General features: G+C 36.9%; 3 protein-coding genes across 14 annotated transcripts in view; 1 reads left to right on the top strand and 2 right to left on the bottom strand.

Annotated features, from left to right (window-relative positions):
* LOC132792041 (protein ECT2) overlaps positions 1 to 21,990 on the bottom strand; it is a 55,373-nt gene that overhangs the window by 22,878 nt on the left and 10,505 nt on the right. The window lies entirely within an intron of this gene.
* On the bottom strand, positions 48 to 11,823 carry LOC132792043 (JNK-interacting protein 3). Of its 12 annotated transcripts, XR_009632962.1 has the most exons (17): positions 10,989 to 11,823; positions 8,947 to 8,967; positions 8,099 to 8,335; positions 7,889 to 8,044; positions 7,420 to 7,825; positions 7,135 to 7,239; positions 6,837 to 6,872; positions 6,309 to 6,326; positions 5,668 to 5,725; positions 5,418 to 5,596; positions 5,121 to 5,343; positions 3,396 to 5,063; positions 2,127 to 2,344; positions 1,866 to 2,063; positions 1,640 to 1,700; positions 1,265 to 1,429; positions 443 to 529 (listed from the first exon to the last, which is right to left on the bottom strand). XR_009632962.1 is itself a non-coding variant. In XM_060801253.1 (16 exons), exons 1-16 carry the CDS (start codon positions 11,088 to 11,090, stop codon positions 526 to 528), a joined length of 3,690 nt encoding a protein of 1,229 aa, XP_060657236.1. In that variant the 5' UTR covers positions 11,091 to 11,823; the 3' UTR covers positions 438 to 525. The 12 variants fall into 12 exon arrangements, 9 of the variants coding, with proteins under 9 accessions (XP_060657232.1, XP_060657233.1, XP_060657234.1 ...); XM_060801253.1 differs by lacking the exon at positions 1,265 to 1,429 and having other exon boundaries at positions 438 to 529; XR_009632963.1 differs by lacking the exon at positions 8,947 to 8,967 and having other exon boundaries at positions 10,989 to 11,822.
* LOC132792049 (signal recognition particle 9 kDa protein) lies at positions 12,187 to 12,959 on the top strand. Its single transcript, XM_060801263.1, has 3 exons — positions 12,187 to 12,201; positions 12,299 to 12,483; positions 12,544 to 12,959. The coding sequence occupies exons 2-3, from the start codon at positions 12,343 to 12,345 to the stop codon at positions 12,634 to 12,636; spliced, it is 234 nt and encodes a 77-aa protein (XP_060657246.1). The 5' UTR covers positions 12,187 to 12,201; positions 12,299 to 12,342; the 3' UTR covers positions 12,637 to 12,959.

Genomic DNA, 21,990 nt, shown 5'->3' with positions numbered 1-21,990 from the left:
TGTGTGTGTTATTTTTAACTAAAAATGTGTTACGACCCAATTGTGTATTTTCTCTTTTTTTAGGCAATGCTGCGGCGCACTGAATTAGTTAAATAAATTTTGGGTGTATTAATAGAAACTAAAGTACGGTGTTATTTTTGCTAGCCCTTAAGAGTTGGTATCTCTCCATAACTTGTTTATAAATATATTCATATCGACTTAAAGCAAAGTTAACAGTTAAGAATTCCACAGTCGATGGCGTTCGACTGTCCGATACCCGGTACTCGATACAATCTTCAATCGTAAAGAAATTTTCTTGAAATATTTAAAAGAAAAACGCTGGTAACTCAATATTTAGGAGTTATAACTGTCGGACAGATATAGATCAGGAATATATATACTTTATGGTATCGGAAATGTGTACCGGGTATAATTGTTAATTAGATTTAACGTTGACTAACATGCCACACAATTAAATAACTCTTATCGCCTCGATTTTCGATCGTTTGATTTGGTTCCAGTTGAATACTGTTTTCCATGTCATTGTCATCTGTAAAATGCGATAAAACATCATTAGCAATCATTGATCATAATTAATTATACACTATTTACACATAGTTAGTGCTGCAGCGAAACACAACTACAAAGGATCATGAAAGATTTCTCATATAGTATATTACAGAAAAGCATTGGAATATTATAATTATTATTGTTTAATCTATTATTTTAATTTGCTGCAAAGCTACTTGGAGTATTTTTTGTTTAGTTTTAGATTAGTATTATTTTTGTTTTGTTCTTTTAAACTGAAAGTGCGCGTATTGTTTGGTAGTTTGTAAGTAAGCCAAGATTTCTTTACAATTTAAAAGATAATAAATAATATTAAATTGAAATAAAATAGAATTGTTAAAATAAAAAGCAAAAAGATCAAGAACTAATACCATAATAATAAGTTAAACACCGCGTTTAAGTAAAAGTGTGAGTCTTTGGCTTAAGCTTTTGCCTTTGCTCCGAGTTGAAAACTAGATCAATAGAAATATGGCACAGAATTAGAATTAGAATTCATTTATATACACAAGTTCGGAGATATATTTTTTTATATAATTGTTCCTTTGATTCGAGTAGGACATTTTACAAGGACACCACGTGTGACCAGTGTGTGGATTTTTGGTGGATTTTTGGAACTGATAAGAACGTGATAAGGTGCACAAAACATATACAGGAAAGTGATGTCAAAATTTGCAACAGAACGAAAATAAAACATTGAACATAAAGTATTCGCATAAACCTTAACGGGGGTCGGGTACTGAATCAGGTCACAACACAGGTCACGGCACTCGGGGCTCAGTTAAAATGCTGCATTCCAATTTGAACTTGTGCCTAGCTACAAGCTACAAGAGGAAGCCGTCCACGGAGGCGCTGAGCCGAAGCTGAGCACTACAAATTGAAGGTACTACGCTCGGCCGTTGGCAGGTTAAACAACAAAAAGAAAATGCGATTAAATCAACGAATACGAATGCGATTACGAATAATAAAAAACGTTTACAAAACGAAGCAAAAAAAATAATCAAAAAAGTAATCGATGCAAATCAAAAGATACAGAACGCAAAATCGAAATCAAAAACAAAAAGTCAAAATCAAAAAAAAAATGCAAAAGGCTTACGTATCGACTTTCCAAACTATCAAATGCGCTGCATTATCACTAGCATCGAATTTATCATGTCCTGCAGGAGGAATATGGAACGATTATACAATTTGCATTTGCACATTATTTTTGTTTGTGTGTAGTAGAAAGCTGGTCGCGTTTTGGCGGCTTTACTTTTTTAGAGATCTGATCTGATCTCTGTTCTGGGTAAGCTAGAGCTTGCACGGCCGTTGGCTCCACTTACTTATGCGAAAATCGATGTAACCCTCGCCGCCGCACATGACCAACATATCGGGACGTTTGTTGCTAAAGGTTAACGTGCTGCTATTCGGTTGTTGCAGCATCGGCACCGACACAAAGAACTTGACCGCATCGCGATGACCGTGGAAGGACAGTTGAGCATTGGCCATGCAGCACAATGGCATTTGGCCATGGGGATCAGCTGATGAGAAAGAGAGTATTAGATTGGTGATTGAAAAAAGATAGAGGTAAACTTCAGACTCACATGACTTTTGTTGCGCCTCTGCAAGCGGTACAGAGATGATGACACCATTGCTGGTGCCTATCCAGAGGCGATTGCAGGACACCATCAGCGCTGTGATGCGCACAAAGCTAAAGCCCAGCTTGCCAGTGCCCAGCATCTTGGACACGTAAGGCTCAATGTCCACGTCCTGCTTGTGCTCAAACGTATGCGTGTTGTACAGACGCAGCGTGGAGTCCAGACTGAAAATGAAATAGAATACAATATATAAAATAATATATACAATATAATATATATAATAATATAATGTGAAAATATAAAATGAAAACCTTAGTTGCTCTGGCTCATTGCATTCCAATATATAATAAAATAATTGAACACCAATAAAAATACTATAATAAAAATATAAGTTGAATTTGTGGTTGTCTGTACAGTGAATTGTTTAGAAAGCTTGAGAATTTATATTAAAAGTCTTTTTGGAGACATCTGCAAATTATTTGCTTTTGCTTGCCTAGTAAAATTAGGTATTCATGCTATTCAATTCCAGAATAAACTAATTGGGTAAAGATACTATTCAATTCAAGAATACTAACTTACTTTAGTGCTCAAATTAAAAATAAAATAAATATATACTATTGATTTCCTTATCTTTTAAGAGTAAAGGTTTGTTCTGGCAAAATGTTGGCTTTTGTACGGATTGAGAATTAGAGGACAACAACTTTGGATCGCCTATACTTTATAAAAGCAATAAAAAGCTAACGAAAGCTTGTTCATTGATCTGGGTTTTGTGTTTTGCGACCTTTAGACTATCAGCAACACGATTGTAATTTTATTTCGAACAACAAACGTTTGAAATATTAAAACTAAACATTTCTTTAAGTCGCGTTTTTTGCAAAAATGATTTTTTCCTCCGAATTCATAATTTTTCAACTTCAAACCGAACAAACATAATTTGTGGACTTCCTTTGTGGACTTAGCAAAACTAAGAACGAAGATAAAAAGCAATAAGGACAGAAAATTAAAGGGTTAAGATATATGATAGTTAAAATGGAGATGATGCCATAGTGCGTTAAAGTTTTAGTTGAATTGTTTGGGAATTGTCTTCTGCCATTTCAATCTCTTTCTCTCTTTTTAGCTATCTTTTGCTTTATGAAGGGGAAACTTATGTTTATCAACTCAACTATGAATTCGGAGTGTATAAACATTTGCTTTAATTTAGGCTTCTCTCTTCATCTTGTCAACTGACTGGGCTTAAGAATTTCTTTCTTTTTATTGCTAATCCTATTAACTTACCGTATGGAAACCCAAACGCCGGCACCTGTGGCTGCCATCTGTCGCACTTGGCTCTCCTTGCGCGGATGTGCGTCCAGCGAGTGCACAATGTTGAGCGATATGGGATCAACAATGAAGATCTTGTTGCGATGCGCCGCCCAAATGCGCTCGCCAGCCACGCAGAGGCAACGTATCGAATGATTGCGATCACCGAGCGTAACCAGGTGATAACTATTCAGATCCCATTGGCCGTCTGTTTGGCGGCGAAACACAGCCAACTGAGCATTGGCCAGCGCAACAACCACACGCGACTCCACATGCACAATCGCCAGCACCGCATCAGGCAAGAGCACCTTGTGCAGACACTCGTGCCACCTTCCCACGCTGCTGTGGACATATAGCCAACCCTCCTGGTCACCCAGCCACATTGTCGGTCCCACCGAACTCATGGCGGGTTCATCACGCTCCTTGGTACCCAGTATGGGATTCAGCGACTTGATCGTAAACTGCGAACTGTTGCTGCTGTTGTTGTTGTTGTTCGCCTGATTGTTGCTCTCGCTGCTGTTGCTGGGCAAGCGTTGCGGTGCTCCAGGCAACGCCTGACGTATCTTGATAGCCTCCACATTGCCCAAAGGTTCGGCTGCATCCACCGCAGGCAACTGCTCATTGGACTTCTCGGTTGCCTCCTTGGCCTCAGCCACGCCAGGCACAGCAACTGCTGTGGCTGCTGCTGCTGTCGCTGCGTCATCGCCATCCTCCTGCGAGTGCTGCTTGCTGTTGCTGTTCTGATCCGCTTTGGGACGCACGCGTATAAACTCCACCTTGCCCAGGAGTTCGGCACCTTCGCCCGGTCGCTGCAGCATCTCACCGGCCTTGACCACTTCTGATTGCTCCAGCAGCGCATAGTCACTCTCCATGGCACCCTGAACCGAGGCTATGCAGAGTAGATGCGATGCACAGATGGGAAATGCATCCAGCACAGTCGCCGATTGATTCGCATCCACCACACTCACAGTGCTTGCGCCGTGAGTACTTGTGCAGATCCAAACATACGAACTGAGCTGCGTCTCCGGCTCCAGAGTCTCGAGGCTGGCCCGCGCCATTTGGCGATCCAGCGCCTCGGCGCTTTGCTCGGCCGTTGGACTAGTAATCTCAGCGATTTTGAGCGTCGAGCGTGGCGCATACGGCGAGTCGGCGGGTATCAGCGATTGGCCATCCTTGGTGAAGCCGCCCTGAAGATTGACGCCCGCGGCACAAAAGACCTTCATGTGTGGCGATGCCTCTGCGAGTGGATTACAATAGACGGGCACTGGGACACCGCCAGAATGGCGACTCGGATTCGCATCCTGATTGGTCTTGTTGATGGGCAGACTCCAGCCGTAGGCATGCAAGCGTCCGTCCTCCTTTTGCACATGGGCACGCAGCTGACGATACTGTTCACGCCTCCGGGCGCTAATGCGTTCCGAACTGCCTTCCTCCGCATAGTCCTTGGCCATGATTAGCGCATTGGCGAGTCCGGCGCTGGCCGGATGCGGCGGCGGATGGGCACCGGCTAGGGCAAGGCGATTGTCGCTTCCTCCACGGCTGGGTGATCCATGGCTGTGGGCAGGGCTTCCTCCGCCTGTGTGACGAAACATCGGCCCCCCTCCAAGCCCGTCGGCAACGCGTTCCGTCGGGCGATTGGAAGGGCTGAAAGTAAGGAAAATAATCAATAGAAAATCGTTGAACAAATTACAAAAGACTTACGTAAAAAGATTGCTAAAATATTTCCAAATGCTTTGCTTCGACTTCTTGTCCAAGTTGTCGACTGTGCGCGAGGCGCGCAATATCTCCGTGAGACGCACCGCCTCCTGCAGCTCCATCAGCCTCTCCTTGTACTGATTGCGCTCCATCAGCACCATGGCCATCTCGACACGCGTGAAGCGCTTGCGTTGCGCCAACGGCACATCGTTCTCTTCCTGTTCGGTGTCTGTTTGAATGGAGAGAGGTGAAGTGAATTAGTTTCTGGGCATATTTAAATTCGAAACGAACTTGCAAACTTACTTTGTTGCTTCACCTGTTCCTTGACCTTCTTCAGCTCGTCCTCCAGCTCACTGATGCGTTGCCGCAGCTTCGTTCTCGACTGTTGCATTGCGTTCAGCTCTTCGCGCACAATTTCGATTTCGCCCGTCAGCTCATCCACTTTGACTATCAAATCGTCCTTGACAATGTTGAGTGCATTTCTGTGCGGTTGAATGAACGTTTGATTGATTGATTGATTGCCAAGTGGGTCGATTGGTTTAGTCACACTTACTTGGTTGCCAGCAGCTCATTGTTCTCCATGATGAGGTTCTCCACCTCTTTGCCCATGCCTGTAAATGCATTCAGAATGTCGTTAGCATCATTTGAAAGTGTATGAAAATGTAAATTGTGAACAAACGAAATCCAATTAAAATGTGTGTGTGGAATGCAGGTGGATGTTAAGTGTGGATTGTAAGTAGATGAAATAAATTAGGGTAAATGTTAATCTGAATGAAGGGAAAGGACATGCTTTTGGGTGATATTGATGTGGAACATAAGTGGATCGTATGTGGAACGTCAGTAAATTAGTGAAATAACGAGAAACGGAACGTTAAATTAAAGTTTGCGCAAGAATTGATGTAGATCGAAATCAAAAATTAAAAAAACCTGAACCAAAAATTGTTTACAAAACTGATCTACAAATAATAATGTCAACTGAAAACCAAACTATGATTAACCCCAATATCCATTATATGGCTAGCTCACCCACTGACACCAAACGTAAAAGGTAAAGATCAATGTGTGGAAGAGAGAAAGTTCAAATAGAGACGCTACTTACAAGAGACTACGATAGTTTATGAACTATATGGGAACTATAGCTATTTACTATGTGTGTGTATGAATATCAAAGTTATATCACACTACAGAACTTACCAAAATAGTTGTCGTTTGCTTCATAATCATAAAAAATTTGTTGTTTTTTTTTTGTTGTGCATGTCGGTGTTTTGGGTTTGTTTTGTGTTTTGTGGGTATTTTTGTACAGAAGATTTGTTGTTTTGGGAAAATGGGATTTGATATTGAGAGAATAAGTTTAAGAGGTTTCGGCATAAAAAGAGAAATTGAAATTTTCATTAGAGGTCAATTGGTTATAAAGATAGTTTTTATTAGGTTTTGCAATTGTGACAACAGTATCTCTCTCGAGCACATCAATTCCAACACATAAGAGTATCACAAAAATATTAATTTCTTTTTTCCGATGTCATATTTCAGTCGAATCAGTTGATTGATTGATTGATCAGTCGATAATCGTATGATATTTGATGTATTTACAGGTTATATAGATGAATCCATATATGTAGGAATTATATGGTGTTGGTGGTGGAGTTTGTTGTTGTTCGCGATCGCGTTCGCGGACTTGAACTTGATCGAGTGTTGTGTTCTTGTTCTTGTTGTGGTACCTACCTGAGGATGCGTACTCTCCGGGATGTACCCAGCTGCCTGCAACAGGAAGACAGAAGACATACAGAGAGAGTGTGTGTGTGTTTGAGGCAGATTCGCAAGTTTCCGATTTAGTTGAGTTGAGTTCAGTTGTGTGTGTTTTTTGGGTGCATTGTGTAACGTATTGTTGTGCATTCAAGTCAGAGAGAGAGAGAGAGAAAAAAAAGAGAGATGAAAACAAGGCATTGAATTGAGTATTGGGATACATTTCAAAAGACAAACGCGTGCGAAGAACAGGCAGCTGGAAGCCACCTCTTCTTACCTGTGACAATCTCATTCTCTTCGCTCTCTTCATTATCCTGGAAGGACAACTCTTGGTATAGGTTATTGTCCGACCGTTGCTCCTTCTTCGTGGTCGATCGACCAACTGGGGGAATTGTTTTAGTTTTTTTGGTGGGTTCGATTTGTTTTTTTTTGGTTTTGATTTTTAGTGAAGTTAACACAAACACAAAAGAAAGTAGAAAATTGTCGGAAAATTAGTACGAGTTGCAGTTACAGGTTAGCTAATGGATCAACCAGATCAGTTGCTCTAGATATCTCCACCTACCATTTGCGGGCACATTTGGCACAACGGGACTGATGTCGGGACTCTGTGGCGATGTCGCTTGATGTTGTTGCTGCAACGCATCTGTTGCTGCACCACGTTCCACAGTGCCAGCCAAATTGTCGAGCTCATTCTGCAGCGAAGGCGGACCCGAGTCATCCGACTGACTGCCGACACTGCAAATCGTCTCCGTGTCGAGCATCACCGAGTTCTCCAGCGATGCAAAGCCATAGGAAACGGGACCCGAGCTGCGTGCGACGGGATTGAGACGTGCTCGACTCACTTCCATGCGATCGGAGGCTGTGCTCATCTGCGAATGCGTTGAGCCCATTAGCATCTTTGTGCGCTCCATGTAGTCCACATGGTTCTTGAATAACTCCGTGTATCGTTCATGCAACCTGGCATATTCCTGAAAAGGAGAAAATTTTTGAAATGAGTAAAGTTCAATGAATTGTCTATGATTACTGCTCACCTTCTTGAGGTCTGTCTCACGCTCCTCCAGGCGACTGGCGTGCTCCACGCTGTTCTTGTGCTTCAGCTCCAGCATGCGCACAATGCTCTCCAGCGATTCCAGACGGCTGGCCAGCTCTTTGTTCTCCTGCTCGGCCAAGTCCTCAGCCTCCAGCAGCTGCGCAGAGAAAGTTTTAACTTCTGACTTCGAATTAATTCAACTTCGACTCACCTTTTGCTCCGACTGTTTGCGAGCACTTTTCTCTCGCTCATATTGTGTGACAAGCTGTTCGTTGTCCTCGCGCAGCAGCTCCACCTCAACGTCCTGCTCCTGATTGATGCGATAGGAGGCATCCAGGCACTCCAGCACGTTCACCAGCAACGGCATCAGGTTCTTCACCACATCCTCATCGTAGCGATTGATCATTCGCTCGAACTCCTGATAAATGCTACCCGCCAGCTGCTGCACCTGAAGTATTAAATTTTTGTGGGTGGCATCAGTTTCAAAACGTTTGCAATTCAGACATTCACAACAACAACAACGACAACAAGACAAAAAGAGAAAGAGAGAGAAAGATAGAGAGTGTGTTAGAGACAGAGCTAGAGAAAGATGGGCGCACTTTAATGGCTAATTAAATGCCAAGTATCGTATTCGCGGTTTGCGGCTGCTTTTGTTTTTATTATTATTTTTATGAATGAAATTGTAAATGAAAGCGCTGGAAATTGTGGCCTAATGAAAACGCAAGTCATGCGTTGCCAACAACAAGAGATGTTTCCAAAAAAAAAATATATAGTTAAGTTAAGTAAGATAGAGGAGGAGATGGGAAAGCTGAAAGGTCAAAGTTAAAAACTTCCCATGCCATTTTGTTAGGTAGAAAAAAACAAATAAAAAACAAAAACAAAATGCAAAACAAAGCTCAGATAGTGCAGAGCGTAACAAATTAGGAGAGTAGAAGTTATACACAAACGAAATAAACAAATTTAAAATTTAAATATCGTGCAATTAGAAAGAAAACGAATAAAGTGAGTGACAACAATAATTACAAAACAAAAAAACCACCAACAAAATTTTGAACTCACGATGCTGACAACCTGTTCATTCTGAAAGAGAAAGAAAAAGAAGAGAAAAGGACACATAAAAAACCAAAAATTAACAACAAAAAATTGGTATTTTAATTTACATTTAAAAATGAATATAAAACACAAAATAAATCAGGTTAAATCCCACATAGTGCAATGAATAAATGAGGAATGGGTGAAATGGCATTGAATATAAAAAATTAAATAATGTTTTAAAATTTTAGAGTTAAAATAAAATTTAGTTTAAACACATATAAGAAAATATATAAAAATCATAATTGAATTGGAAATGTTTTAAATTCAATCAGTCGTGACTCTCTTTCCGCATTTTAGAAGCCCCCAAAGTAATGTCTTACTCAAGGCTAGACTCCGATCCACACAACTTCGACTTATAAGGCCAGCAGCAAATCATGCATAGACAAGTGATAAAGCTGCTTAAGAGGGTTTGACTATAAAATACCCGCTACCCGTTTTTAGTGAAATGTAAGAAAGCTACAGTAAAGCTTGGAGTACAACTAACTATTTTCTTTTGTTTGAGTTAATATGAACAGTAATTTTTAAGTTCAAATTCGTTTACGCTTACTTAACTTAAACCCAAAATTGTGTTTTTTTCTGCAAGGGATTTGAACAACCTTTTATGAATGGTTAGCACATTATTCGAAATTCCCGGAGTTTTGAGAAAAATGTTTTTGAAGTAAGCGAGCAAAATATTATTTTTAAAAAATGTGCTAATAGTGTTTATATACACAATCATCGCAATTTGACTTTTATATAAATTAATGCAATCTTTATGTAATCCCGTAATCTTCCAACGTTACTACGACCAAGGTATTAATACAGACTAATGTGACTAAGTTTACTACGTTTCTGATGCTGATTCATATATATTTATAGTTCATGTCATAAGGTTTCTGATAATTACGAACCTTTTTCACTTAAACAACAAACTTTTTCAAATAATTAAAGAAGTAATTTATATGATTATTACTATCATAATGAAAATGTTTGAAATTATTTTAAATATCGATTTTATAGCTATACAATTATTCTTCTAATAGGTTCTCTTTGCAATCTGAAAGAAACGTGTTCGATACTTCCTCGAGACTTAAACATTTATTTACAATTAGCACTAAACTAATATACCCCACTACCCAACTAGAGCATGTGAAGTTGCTGAAATGTTAAAACCAGTTTTACTGCTCAGCTGCAAATGTTTGTAAGCTTATGCGTCACATCTGTGACGGAGTCGCTTGAATGAGTTAAATTGAGTTGAGTCGAGTTGGGGGCGGAACTGAACGGAGCAGTAGAACTGGGAGGGGCTTTAACACAATTAACAGGTAGTCAATAAGGTTAGTAAAGCATATGTCTATGTCTAAAGGGTTCTTGTCGTTGTCGTTCATTTAGTCGGTCGATGAGCTCATTTGCATGGATGGCGATTAAAAAAGCCCTGCGACGAAGCTGATAAAGTGCAAAAATCAATGACGCTGCTTTGATTGCCAGAAAAATGGCAAACGTCGGTCGGAGGGTAAAAGAGGAGGGGACGAAATGCACATAAAAATAAACTGGTCATAGAAGCAGTAAAACAAGAAGAAGAAGAAGGAAAAGGGAATTGCGTGAGGCGACATTACATTATGGCAACTGACTCTTTATTGATTTCTATGTTTCGTACTCATTCTCGCTCTCTCTCGCGCTCTCTGTTGCTCTTTTGCGGTGTCTGCATGTCTCGCTATTTTTGAACTCCTTTTTGGTCAAGTATTTTGAATGTCAATGACTTGGGCTGTGGTCAGCTGATGCATAATAAACAAGCCAAGGCGACAGAGAGAATGAGTGAGCGAGAGAGCGAATAAGGAATGAGATAGCTTAAGAGACAGAGTGCAGACATGAACTGCGATTATAACACTTCCTGCTGGGGCAAAAATGCTTTCAATTATAAGAAACAACAACACAATATAGATATGATTGTCCCCTTATCAGCAAATGAACCGTTACTGTGAGTTGAATCATATCGTTTATTATAGCAAACATATCGTAACATAACGTACCTTCTCCGACATGACCATATTGTTGTCCTCGGTGCCATAAACGGTCTCGGCGCCCGACTGTGGACCACAGTTATTGAGCATTGTGTCATCGTTGTCCATCATTTTGGGTGTTTTTGGTGTTCAGTTGTTGTCTCTCTTTTGAGTCTCTTGTGGCTTCTGTTTCGTCTCGAGTCGATTTCCTAATTACGCATTTGTGGGTGTGAGGTGGCACTTGTAACTTGTAACGTGTGCGACACTTTAAAGGGGGTTGTATAGAGACACTACCAAAAACACACACACACACTCACACGTCACGCGTTATGCAGCTTTCAACCCCAAAAACAACAACAACTCAATAACACCAGCTATTGTGTGTGTGAGATGCGCCCACACACACTCACAAGTAATACACAAGTGCAGTTCGTTTGGATTTTTGATCTCTTTCTCTCTTTCACCGTATGTGTGTATGGTAGTGTCAATGAATATATTTTTGTATATTAATTTGTCTTGCTTATTTACAAATACAATTGCATTATCTTGCTCTGCGTGTCACTTATTTGCGTTTTTTCGCTCTGTGGCTATGTTTGGCCATCCATCATCATCCTCTTTCCCCCTCCATTTGCGACGTATTTTTGACTAGATTTCATTTTTTCGTTTTACGTTTTTCGCACATTCCTACCACGTATTGCATGTGCATTTAATTTTTATGACATGACCGCACTGTCATAGCACAAGCTTATGCACTATTTATAACAAACAAACACTTTGTTTTTAACACATTTTTGGCATAAATATTGGGAAAATTGTTGGCGACCGAACGATTTTCATGATGAATGAGAGAATGACTGCAGCGTGACCGCATTTCCAATTTTAAGATTTATTTTTTATTGTCGATAAATATACTAGAACTACTACATCCGCAACTGCATGTTGGGTCTTACTTTGTTGAGAACGGGGAGCTCACTCATTGAAGGCGCAGTTATTTGAATGGGTTTCTGCTGCTAACTTAAAGGACTTTCTTAACAATTTAAATGCTCTTATTAACTTATACAGCAGGCTTGTGAAAATTTGGATTATAGAATAGCAAATTTTCTTATTAGCTGTCTCTTATAAAGTCAAATATTAAATAAGCAATTTTGTCACCGGCCAGTATTAAAAAACGAGAAAAGACTATCAGAAGCTACTCTCGGAGTTCTTCCCAGTGTAACCAGATTGCATTTTCATTGCGGAAGCGGTATGTTTTTTGTATTAGTAGCAAATAGTATATTAGACAATTAAAAAACGGTCACACTGTCTTTTGACGTTTACGTTGTTGCATTTTGCTTTCGCAGCTGAGTTTCGTATTTTGCATTTAGAAACTTCGAATATCATCATCATGGTTTATGTGAAGAACTGGGAAGATTTTGAAATCGCTGCCGAGAATATGTATATGGCGAATCCACAAAATTGCCGATATACAATGAAATACGTGCACTCCAAGGGTCACATACTGCTCAAAATGACGGACAATGTCAAGGTACGAAATGTGCAAATTGATTAAAAACGTGTATTATTAACATTATTGTTTACATTGCAGTGCGTACAATACAAGGCGGAGAACATGCCCGATCTAAAGAAAATTGAGAAAATCACAAGCAATCTGGTCGGTCACATGGCGTCCAAGGAGTAAAGCAAGCACACAAAATTGGCCACGGCAGCAGTTTGGATGTGGAGCAAAAACAACAATAACAACAAATGCCTTGATGTTATTGTCACTGTCGTTGTTGCTGTTGTCTGATGCTGAATAGCCGTGTGTCCCACCTGCAATTGTTTAGTTTGTAAGCGCCCTGACCAATGAGGCGACTAATTAAGTGTGTGGTAACAAGAGTAGTTGTTTAAATAACATTTTATAAATGTTAGCTCTGTACACACCAGTCAGCCTAATTGGCGCCAGTGCAGTTTTAATAATTACGATACTTGTATATTTATTGTAATGAAGAATGAATGGGTAAAGTTATAGCTGCATTATTGTGACATATTGAGTTTAGTGCATATTTCCATGAAATGCTTAAAAAACGAATTAAATGGGGTGTTTTCTAAGAAAATTTCGTGTTTTTGTATTCGAATCAGGAAACTTAGCTAATTTCTCTAAAACCTAGCTGTAAATATCTCAAGTGGCATCACTGACGTTTCAGTTGCTAGTGTTGTTAGTTTTCGCAGAGAGCAGCAAAATTCGAGCCATAGATGGCGCTACTATAAACGTTGAAGTTTAAAAATTCAAGGCGCGTGTTTAAATTGAAATGTTTCGCAACATTTTGTACACTTGTAAGCAAGTCGTTTTGTTTTTATGATTTTAGTAATTTTGTGGCTACCACTTTGGTTGAAAAAATGTTAATTGCCTAGCCATTAAAGCGATTAAACAGGCAAAGCAAACAATTTGCAATGCACAGCTGAATGACTCAGTGTGAAGAAGAACGCTGCTGTTGATGTTGTTGTTGTTGCTGTTGCTGTTGATGCTCAGTCGCTGACCGCTGTTACTCACTTAATAAGCGGACAGTAAATATTTGGTTATTTGCATATCGAGACACTCGAGTTTATTTGCCACAGGAGATTGACAGCAGCAATATGAGCTGCGTAAAGTTTCGATGGATGAGAAACAGAGAGAAAGAGAGAGACTGAGAGAGATCAGTAGCTGGCGAAGCAAAGTGTTGTTGACCAAATGCCATAAGAAGTGTTTGCACTTTTGCAAGAATGAGTACCTGCAACTAGGCAACTCAGTAGCCACTTTGGATTAAGGCAACGCTTCGCATCGCATCGCATAGCATCGTTCTCTCTCTTTGTGTTTGACCCAAAGAATCGATTCGGCCGCGTTTGATCGACACCGTCACAGGCCCTACAGTTGCAGCTCAAGCAGTTGCACTTGGCTTTGATTAGAGACCGCAGAAGCCGACGAAGTTGACATCGTCACCAGACAGTTTCCGGCCATGCGATGGCTTCAGCGATGAGAGAGAGACAAGCTCATTTGGCTTCTGTTTGTCGACTTGGCCTTGTTAGAGACTACTTGACTTGAAAGTGTGGAAGGGTATGATGAGTGAGTGCAACAGGTAGTAGAAAGAGAGTATATATTTGGCAATAAACTTATGAAAGATATTTTTTATAATTTGCAATTTTTGAGTTGACTTGAATTAGATTTATATAAAAAAATGAATCATAAGCTTTAAAGAACTTAGCATTCATTATAATAATTTCAATTTTCAAAATATTTAATAGTTATTCTCAAAGAGAAGATTCTATAAATAAAAGCAAAACATATTTACCTTAAAGTATTTTATACAACAAATTAAAATTTTTTCAATATGAAATTCTCGTTTGAAGATTTTTTTTAAGATCGACTTTGATTCTAGTTTTTAGTAGGTAATATATTCACTCTGTATGGAATGGATTCCAAAAAAAAGATTTTAATTTTAAAATAAGATCTTTTAATTTTAAAATGCTAATTGAGGTTGAAAGAATTTTAGCTCTAGATATTGATTTCAGTTTTTAGAAGTTCATTTTGTCTTTTCGTATCGAATAAATGATTCTTGAAGCAAGATTTCAAAATAAAATTTATCTTGTCCTAAAATGCAAATTTAATATTTGAAAACTAGGTTTACGATTGTTTAAGATCAACAACTTTTTTAGTCAAAATTTTCATTCTTTATGTATAAAAGCAAGATTTTAATCTTAAGAAAAGACTTTATAAATCTTAAAATAGAAATTTAACTTTGAAATCTTGTTTTAAGATTTGTTCAATAGAGAATTTCGGCTTCAAGATTTTTTTTAAGATTGAAAATTTTTCAAAATTAAGATTTGCAATATATACTTCTTAACATGTTTTGTTTTTCGTTCTGAGTACTTATACATCTATAAATAAATGCAAACAAACAATTTTATTGGGTATTTCAAAGTCGCGCACACTCTCTTTCCCTTACAGCTTTCTTCATGAAGACATCTTCGTCGATCGGATGTTTGTGTTTGACGTCTTGTGCTTTTGAATACGCTGTTTACCGTGCATGCATTGCAATCACAATCTCAATCTCAATCACAATCACAATCACTTTAGGCGGTTAGCTTGAACACCACTGCAAATGCACCATCGTAAAGCATTTCCCTCTCTTCCCCCCCCTGAGTTCTCCTCCTTCTCCTGAGTCTTGGTTCCATAAATTTAAAGCACAATTGCGGCGGCAGCTATCGAAATATAGAAATCAAATATAGAAATAAATAAAAAGAGTCAATCTGAAATATACGACACGAGCAGAGGCAGAAAGTCAAGTCAAGCTACTGGTATTTGAAAATCATAAACGCAACATTCAAGCGATCGTTACATGTCGATAAAGCAACACCTCCTCCTCCACCTCCCCTACCTCCCCCCACCTCCCCCACCTTCTCCACCTCATCGACTACTTGCTTGGGGTTTAATTAGGCACAGTGGTTGGCCATAGAAGTCATATTCGTATCCACATCGATGTCGCTTCACTGCGCTGCGATAAACTTGACAAATAACATAAATGCTTTTTATTGCGGGTGGTGAGGTTCCTTCACCCCTCTAACTCGCCCCTCCTCTGTGTAAGCTTAGTCAAACACATGGACATGAACTATGTGTATGTATGTGAGTACTTACTACCCGTATTACGCTGCGATGCATTTTACGACACCCACTGGCGTCAATTATAAAGATATTTAAGTACAGTTAGCATGCAATTAGATAGGCCAAAGGCAAAGGGATCTGTTTCGACTGCGCCTTCGTCGCAACTTATAACTTATAACTGCAATCACACACACATGCCGAGCAATAAATCCCCCGAGATTTCACATTCTACTTGTATATAAATTACAGCCATTGATATAGTCGCTTTGGTCATATGACAATTAGTTGTAAATTAAGACCATGTCGCCGCGTCTTATGCAAGTGCAAAAAACTTTAAAAGGCTTTGCAACTCGAGGCTAGTCAGCGAACTAACTGCAAAAGTATTACCAACTCAATTTTAGACACTTTCTTTCCTCTACACAAAATGGTGGCCATGGCAGTTGAAGTTGTTGCCTGCCTGCCTGCTCTTAGCCCTTCACTTCAGTTATGCAAATAAGCCAAGTTTAATTATGACCATTAGCCACTGTTGAGCTACCGTTTAAAGTCAATACTTTTGGTCGGCTTTCGATGGGTTGGCACACAGCGAGAAATTGAGAATTGCTAAGTGATTTCATTTGTCTTCGAATCGAGTCACTAAACTCAAATATGGTCTATCAACCTATAAAAAAAATAAATCCTATATTTGAATTGATTGCCAATTTATTATTTATTTATTTCAAAATGTTAGATATAATTAAAATTAACAATAACACTATTACTAAAGCAGTCAGTGCTTGAAGGCCTTAAGCTTAATTGTTAATTTATATAATTTATTATTCAAATTAAACGTGGCTTTCTTTAACTCTTATATATCTTTGGTTATTATAACAATATTGATACTACTTATTGCTATTTAAAATTGTATGAAAATGATTAAGGAATAAAAACTATTTAAATATGGATCCAAGAAATCTTTCTTGAATTTAAAGTTAAAATAAATAAATAGAATATATAGTCGCTTTAAGAATATATAGTCGCTATAATAATGTTTTAAATGTAATTGTTGTAAATGTGCCCATATATTATTTATATCATAATTAGCATAACAAACGTGATCGTATTAAGTTTTAGTTATCCTTTACTTTGTCCTTTACTTGATCTTACTTAATCATCATTCTTGCTTTGTCTGTGCTCTCAGTGTGATTAGATGAAAATATAAGCTCATTATATATACTTAAAACTAAATTGATCTTGAGCGTTTTATTTTAGAAACGGATATTGACTATGAAATAATAATAGCATAAAAATAATTGTTAAAATATAACTGAAGAATATAGAAAAATGTAGATCTTTTAATGTTTAAAATAAAGAAATTTAATACTTGTGAAATTAAAAAAGAAAAAACTAATAGGGAAATTGTATTAGTCAAAGTTACAGCCAAGAACAGTTCGAAATGATTAGTAAAATTCCTTAAAACCTTAAAAATGTTGCAATTTCTGTGGCATTGTTGAAATTATTGAACGAAATCAATTCCGGTAGCGATTTTTGGGGCACTCCGGATTATCTGAAGATAAAGCTCATAAAATAGAATTAAATTAAAATAGGATAGAATCTAACAGTTAAGAATATAATTAGATCTTTTTCAAAATTAAGAATAAATATAATTTAGTTGAGGATTCGAGATTTCTATCTGTATTTACAGTTGATAATGATGAAACTTAAAATAATAATAGAATTTTTCAGTTATAATACTAAGTAAAGCCATATAATGATGAATGGATAATTTCGTAGAAGTAGAGTTTTAAACAACTTTATTCAACCGTAATAAAAAGAAAATAATAGCACAAAAAAACTTTCAAAAGTGAGATTTGCTTTGATTTATGATTGGGATTTTGAATTTAATCTGAAGCTAATAAGCGAATAATCACGTGAAAGTTAAATAAGAATGGGATTTATATGCACAGCTATTTGAATGATTTAAATTTAGAACTAGTCGAAGGCAGCCATTGCTATCAAAATTTATTATGTAGTGTTAGCTGTCTGATAAGTTTATAAATAAAAAACCATGTATAATTTATAATTTAAAGAGGTAATGCTTGATGTGAAGAATACGGACTATGACTAATGCTACAATTAATAAGCTTAAACTTGTTGAACTAGAAAGCACTAGAAAATATAAATAAATACAAATATCAAAAAAAGATAGAAAGCACTAGAAAATATAAATAAATACAAGAATCGAAAGAGATAATCACAAGTGAAAAATGATTACAAATAATGTTAATTTTCTAGGCCACTTTTTTCTCACTGTGCAAGTTTTTATGTTAGTCTGAAGTTTGTGACTTAAACTTGGTCGGCTTGGGTTAAAGATTCGCTTTGTTGTGCAAATGGCAGCAGCAGTAGAAGCAAAAGCAAAAGCAGTGGCAGTGGCGATAATGGCCATTAATGAGCACTTTATTGACGCAAGCCATTGACCGTATGCCGAAATGATATGCCAAATATCGGTGACTCAACCCCCGATCATCGAGTTGTGGGGCGTCATGAAACTTGTCATTGAATAAAGAGTACTTTTAACAGTAATGAAAGTAATGCTGGCTCATTAAATGGGCAATGGGTAACATATCTATTATTAACAACTGACCCTCCCTTTTTTTTCAATCGAATTCACACAAGGAACTGAGCCCGCGAATTTCAAATACATTATGATTAACCGGAAGATACAATATCTTTTGGACTTTGGCTGACGTCAAAAGCTAAATGCCCTTAGTAATAACTAGAGCTTGTCGTATCAATGTCATTCATCATCAGTCAGTTAGTTGTTAGAGTTGCTCAGCTGGCTAATCAACGGTGACACAATGTCTATAAGGAAGCAATAAAATGACAAAAAAAACGTATATAGTATAGCATATAATTTCATTACAATTGAATCACGATGAATGCGTTCGACACACATATTTCGAGAATTGCCCAGAGATACTTCCTATCACTGCGCTGATACTGAGCGATAGAGAAGTGCTACAACTAATTGGCAAATATGTAGGTAAACAGTAAACAGATTTGTCATCCCATTCAACCACAAGGACTTCCGCGCCTCCCCGCTTTCCCCACACATTGTAAAGTCTAACGATTAAGTTTAATTAGTTTTTTTGTACCCCAAAGAGATTTTCGATAAAATTCTTTAAAAATATAGAATTGATTGTTTAATATTAAGCACAAAATTTTCGAGAATGTACTTTAACAAAACTTGAATTTGAATGGTGTAATAAAAAATATACATACATACTTACTAACTTTGCTTAACAATAAAATACAAAATAAATTCCTATCGTGAGTTTGGGTTTTTCTTTCAATTTGTGTACGTAAAATTTGATGAACATTTATAATTTAATCATTAATTTGAAAGCAACAAAATTTAAAACTTACGATATTTGACCACTTTCTTTAAAAATATAATTTTTTTTTTATTCGAAAACTAATAAAATTAAAAAATATATTTAATTGATTCTTGAATTTTAAGCCTTTGATTTTCTTTAAAATTAAAAAAAAAAATATTGATTCTTAAATTTAAAATGTAAGAGTTTTTATCATATTCCTTAATAATTTGATTGATTCTTCACTTTGAAGTACAGATTTTTAATACGAATCTTTAAAAATGTAGAATTGATTCTTCAATTTGAAACACAAAAATGCTTTAAAATATATAATTGTTGCGTAAATGTAAAATACTATATTTCTAATAAAATTGTGAGAATATGATTCTAATAAACTTCCTTTTAAAAATAAAGAATAAATTCCTAAAAGATGAACAGAATAAAATTCTCTTGGAATGTAAGTTTGAATATTATCGATGTGGCAACATTAATTAATTAACAGTGCTCTGAAAGCATTGAAAAAATGTATTATTTGAACATCCGCATTCCGTTTTGTAATCTTGAATAAATAACAACCAATTTTGATTTAACTTTGCGTTAAAGTATTGCGGATGCGAAGCACACCATTTAAACCATTTAAAATACATTTTTTTCAAAAATATCGATTTACTTATTAAGTAATTGAACCTGTACAGTAATAAACTTATTCGGGCTAAGCATCGTACTTTTCAAAAATATAGAATTAATTCTAACATTTTAATGCTGGCTTACATATTCTAATTTTATTTGATAAATAAGCTGAAGGCCTTTGCAGCCATGACTTTACTAACAGTGTTAGTATTAATTTCAATTATAGCTAAGCTTTTTAAATAATTAAATAAATTGGTAAATACTAATAATTTCAAGACAAAAAATGTACAATATAAACATTGATTTTTGAATTTATTTTAAAGTTTATACTCAGTTAAAACCCCTTTTAGTTGCTAGTATTAAAATTAATAAGCATTGTTACTTTTAGTTTTAATATTCCATATTATTTGCAGGTATATAAAATAAAATGAAAAAATATTAATATAAATATAAAATATGAATAATATATAAATATTTAGGTTATTGAAAACCGATTTGAGCAGCCTTGATATATTGAATGGTTGCCAATAATAATAATAATAATAAGTACAACAATTATATGTTATACGACTCGGCGATTCGTAATGTGTTATTTATAACGAGGCTGCCTGGTAAATCAACGTCTATGATTAGAGCTTAATACATCTTGATAGGCAAGTGTAGCAAATTGATAAATCAAATATTTCTACTGGACTTGGTCGCTTATCTAGGGAAAACCAATCTAACATATTATTAAGGCTAATCACGCGATTTGCCACACAACTTTATAGAGGAACTTGAAGTGCCCATTTCCGTGCGATAGTTTTCCATAAGCACGAGACGCGCACGACTCGCGACTCGCGACTTCGAAGCTCGAACTTTGTCACCGCCTTTGGATCTTCACCGCATCATCACCGCAGCTCTGTTTACCCATTAGCGTTTTTGGGCGACTAAAATGTTTGCTCTGTGGCGTCGATAACTTCGCTGTCGTCTGGCGTCGGAGTCGGAGTCAGAGTCTGTGTCTGTGTCTTTGGGGGCCTTTTTTGGGGGCGCGGCTTGAAATCAGTTTTCTCTAAGCATTTTTGGCATTTGTTTGCCTTCGAATTATTGCAAATGTACAAAAGTACAAGCAAAACGCGTAAGTGCGGTAGCTTCAGCTTCAGGTTTCCACTTTTAAGCCACCAAATTTGACAACCACTGGCGCCACGTTTTTTTTTCCATTGAAATTCCCTTTTAATGGAGATTAATACGCAGCTTTTTATACTCGGTATTTATAGGGTAGAAGGGTATTATAAATTTATGGTGGCAGGAAATGTATGTACGTAACAGGCAGAAGGAGGCATCTCCTGCCTATAAGGTATATATGTATTATATATTATTCATCATCTTCAAGATGTCCGTCTGTCTGTCCGTCTGTCCGTCTGTCCGTTTGAACTCCTAGATCTCAGAGACTATAAGAGATAGAGCTATAATTTTCGACAGCACTTGTTTGCACGCAGATCAAGTTTGTTTCAAATTTTTGCTACGCCCACTTCCATCCCCGCAAATCAATAAAAAATCCAATAACAAAAATACTTTTGACTCTAGAGTCGCATTTTTTGGTAGATACATATAATAATATTTATGATTCCTGCAAATTTGGTTTCAATCAGATAAAAAAATTGTTTCAGATTTCAGAAATACTTTTGTATGGATAAAACGCCAACTTGTCATACTCAATATACCAAATATAGCCCTTGATACATTTATAGTATTGTTGTGGTATATTAAATTGGCATATTTTAAAATTAATACCGCACTGTTTTGCTTTTATTGAAAATGTAGTACGAACTCAATATATAAAGTGTAACATTCGGTATATTTTTAGTATATTTGCGGTATATTGTTTTGACATATTTTCAAATTAATACTGCAACGCTTTTTGATGTGTTCAAAATGTCGTACTATATATTAATGTGCAAAACATAGCATTTGACATATTTTTTGAGTATATTTGCAGTATATTAATTAGGAATATTTGTAAATTTGCTCGTTATGGTATATTTTACAGACATACCAAAAATGACATTAGGTGTATTTTTAGTATTTTTTTTTTGTTTATTAATTTGTTATATTTTCAAATTAAAACCGCACTGTTTTGCTTATATTTAAAATGGGTGGCGGGTATCTCACAGTCGAGCACACTCGACTCTTACTTGTGGTTTTTTGATGTGTGGTTGAAGAGGCGCCCGATGCTGTTGACATTGCTAAATGTTTTCGAAAAACTTTGGCAGCTATTTGTACAGACATACATTTTGCATTGAGCGAGCTAATTAAGAACGTGGGAAACACATGACGTATACGCAATATCTGGGAAGCAAAGCGGATGTTTTGGTTATAATTTGATTACAGCTTATTCCATTGAATACTATTTATTACAATTATCTTATTATTCTAAAAAAAAAGATAAACGTACTTA

This window comes from Drosophila nasuta, chromosome 3 (assembly GCF_023558535.2).
Source record: "Drosophila nasuta strain 15112-1781.00 chromosome 3, ASM2355853v1, whole genome shotgun sequence".
NCBI classification, from domain to species: Eukaryota; Metazoa; Arthropoda; class Insecta; order Diptera; family Drosophilidae; genus Drosophila; species Drosophila nasuta.
Note: the sequence above shows the minus strand (reverse complement) of the source record. Positions and strands in the feature narration are given on the sequence as shown.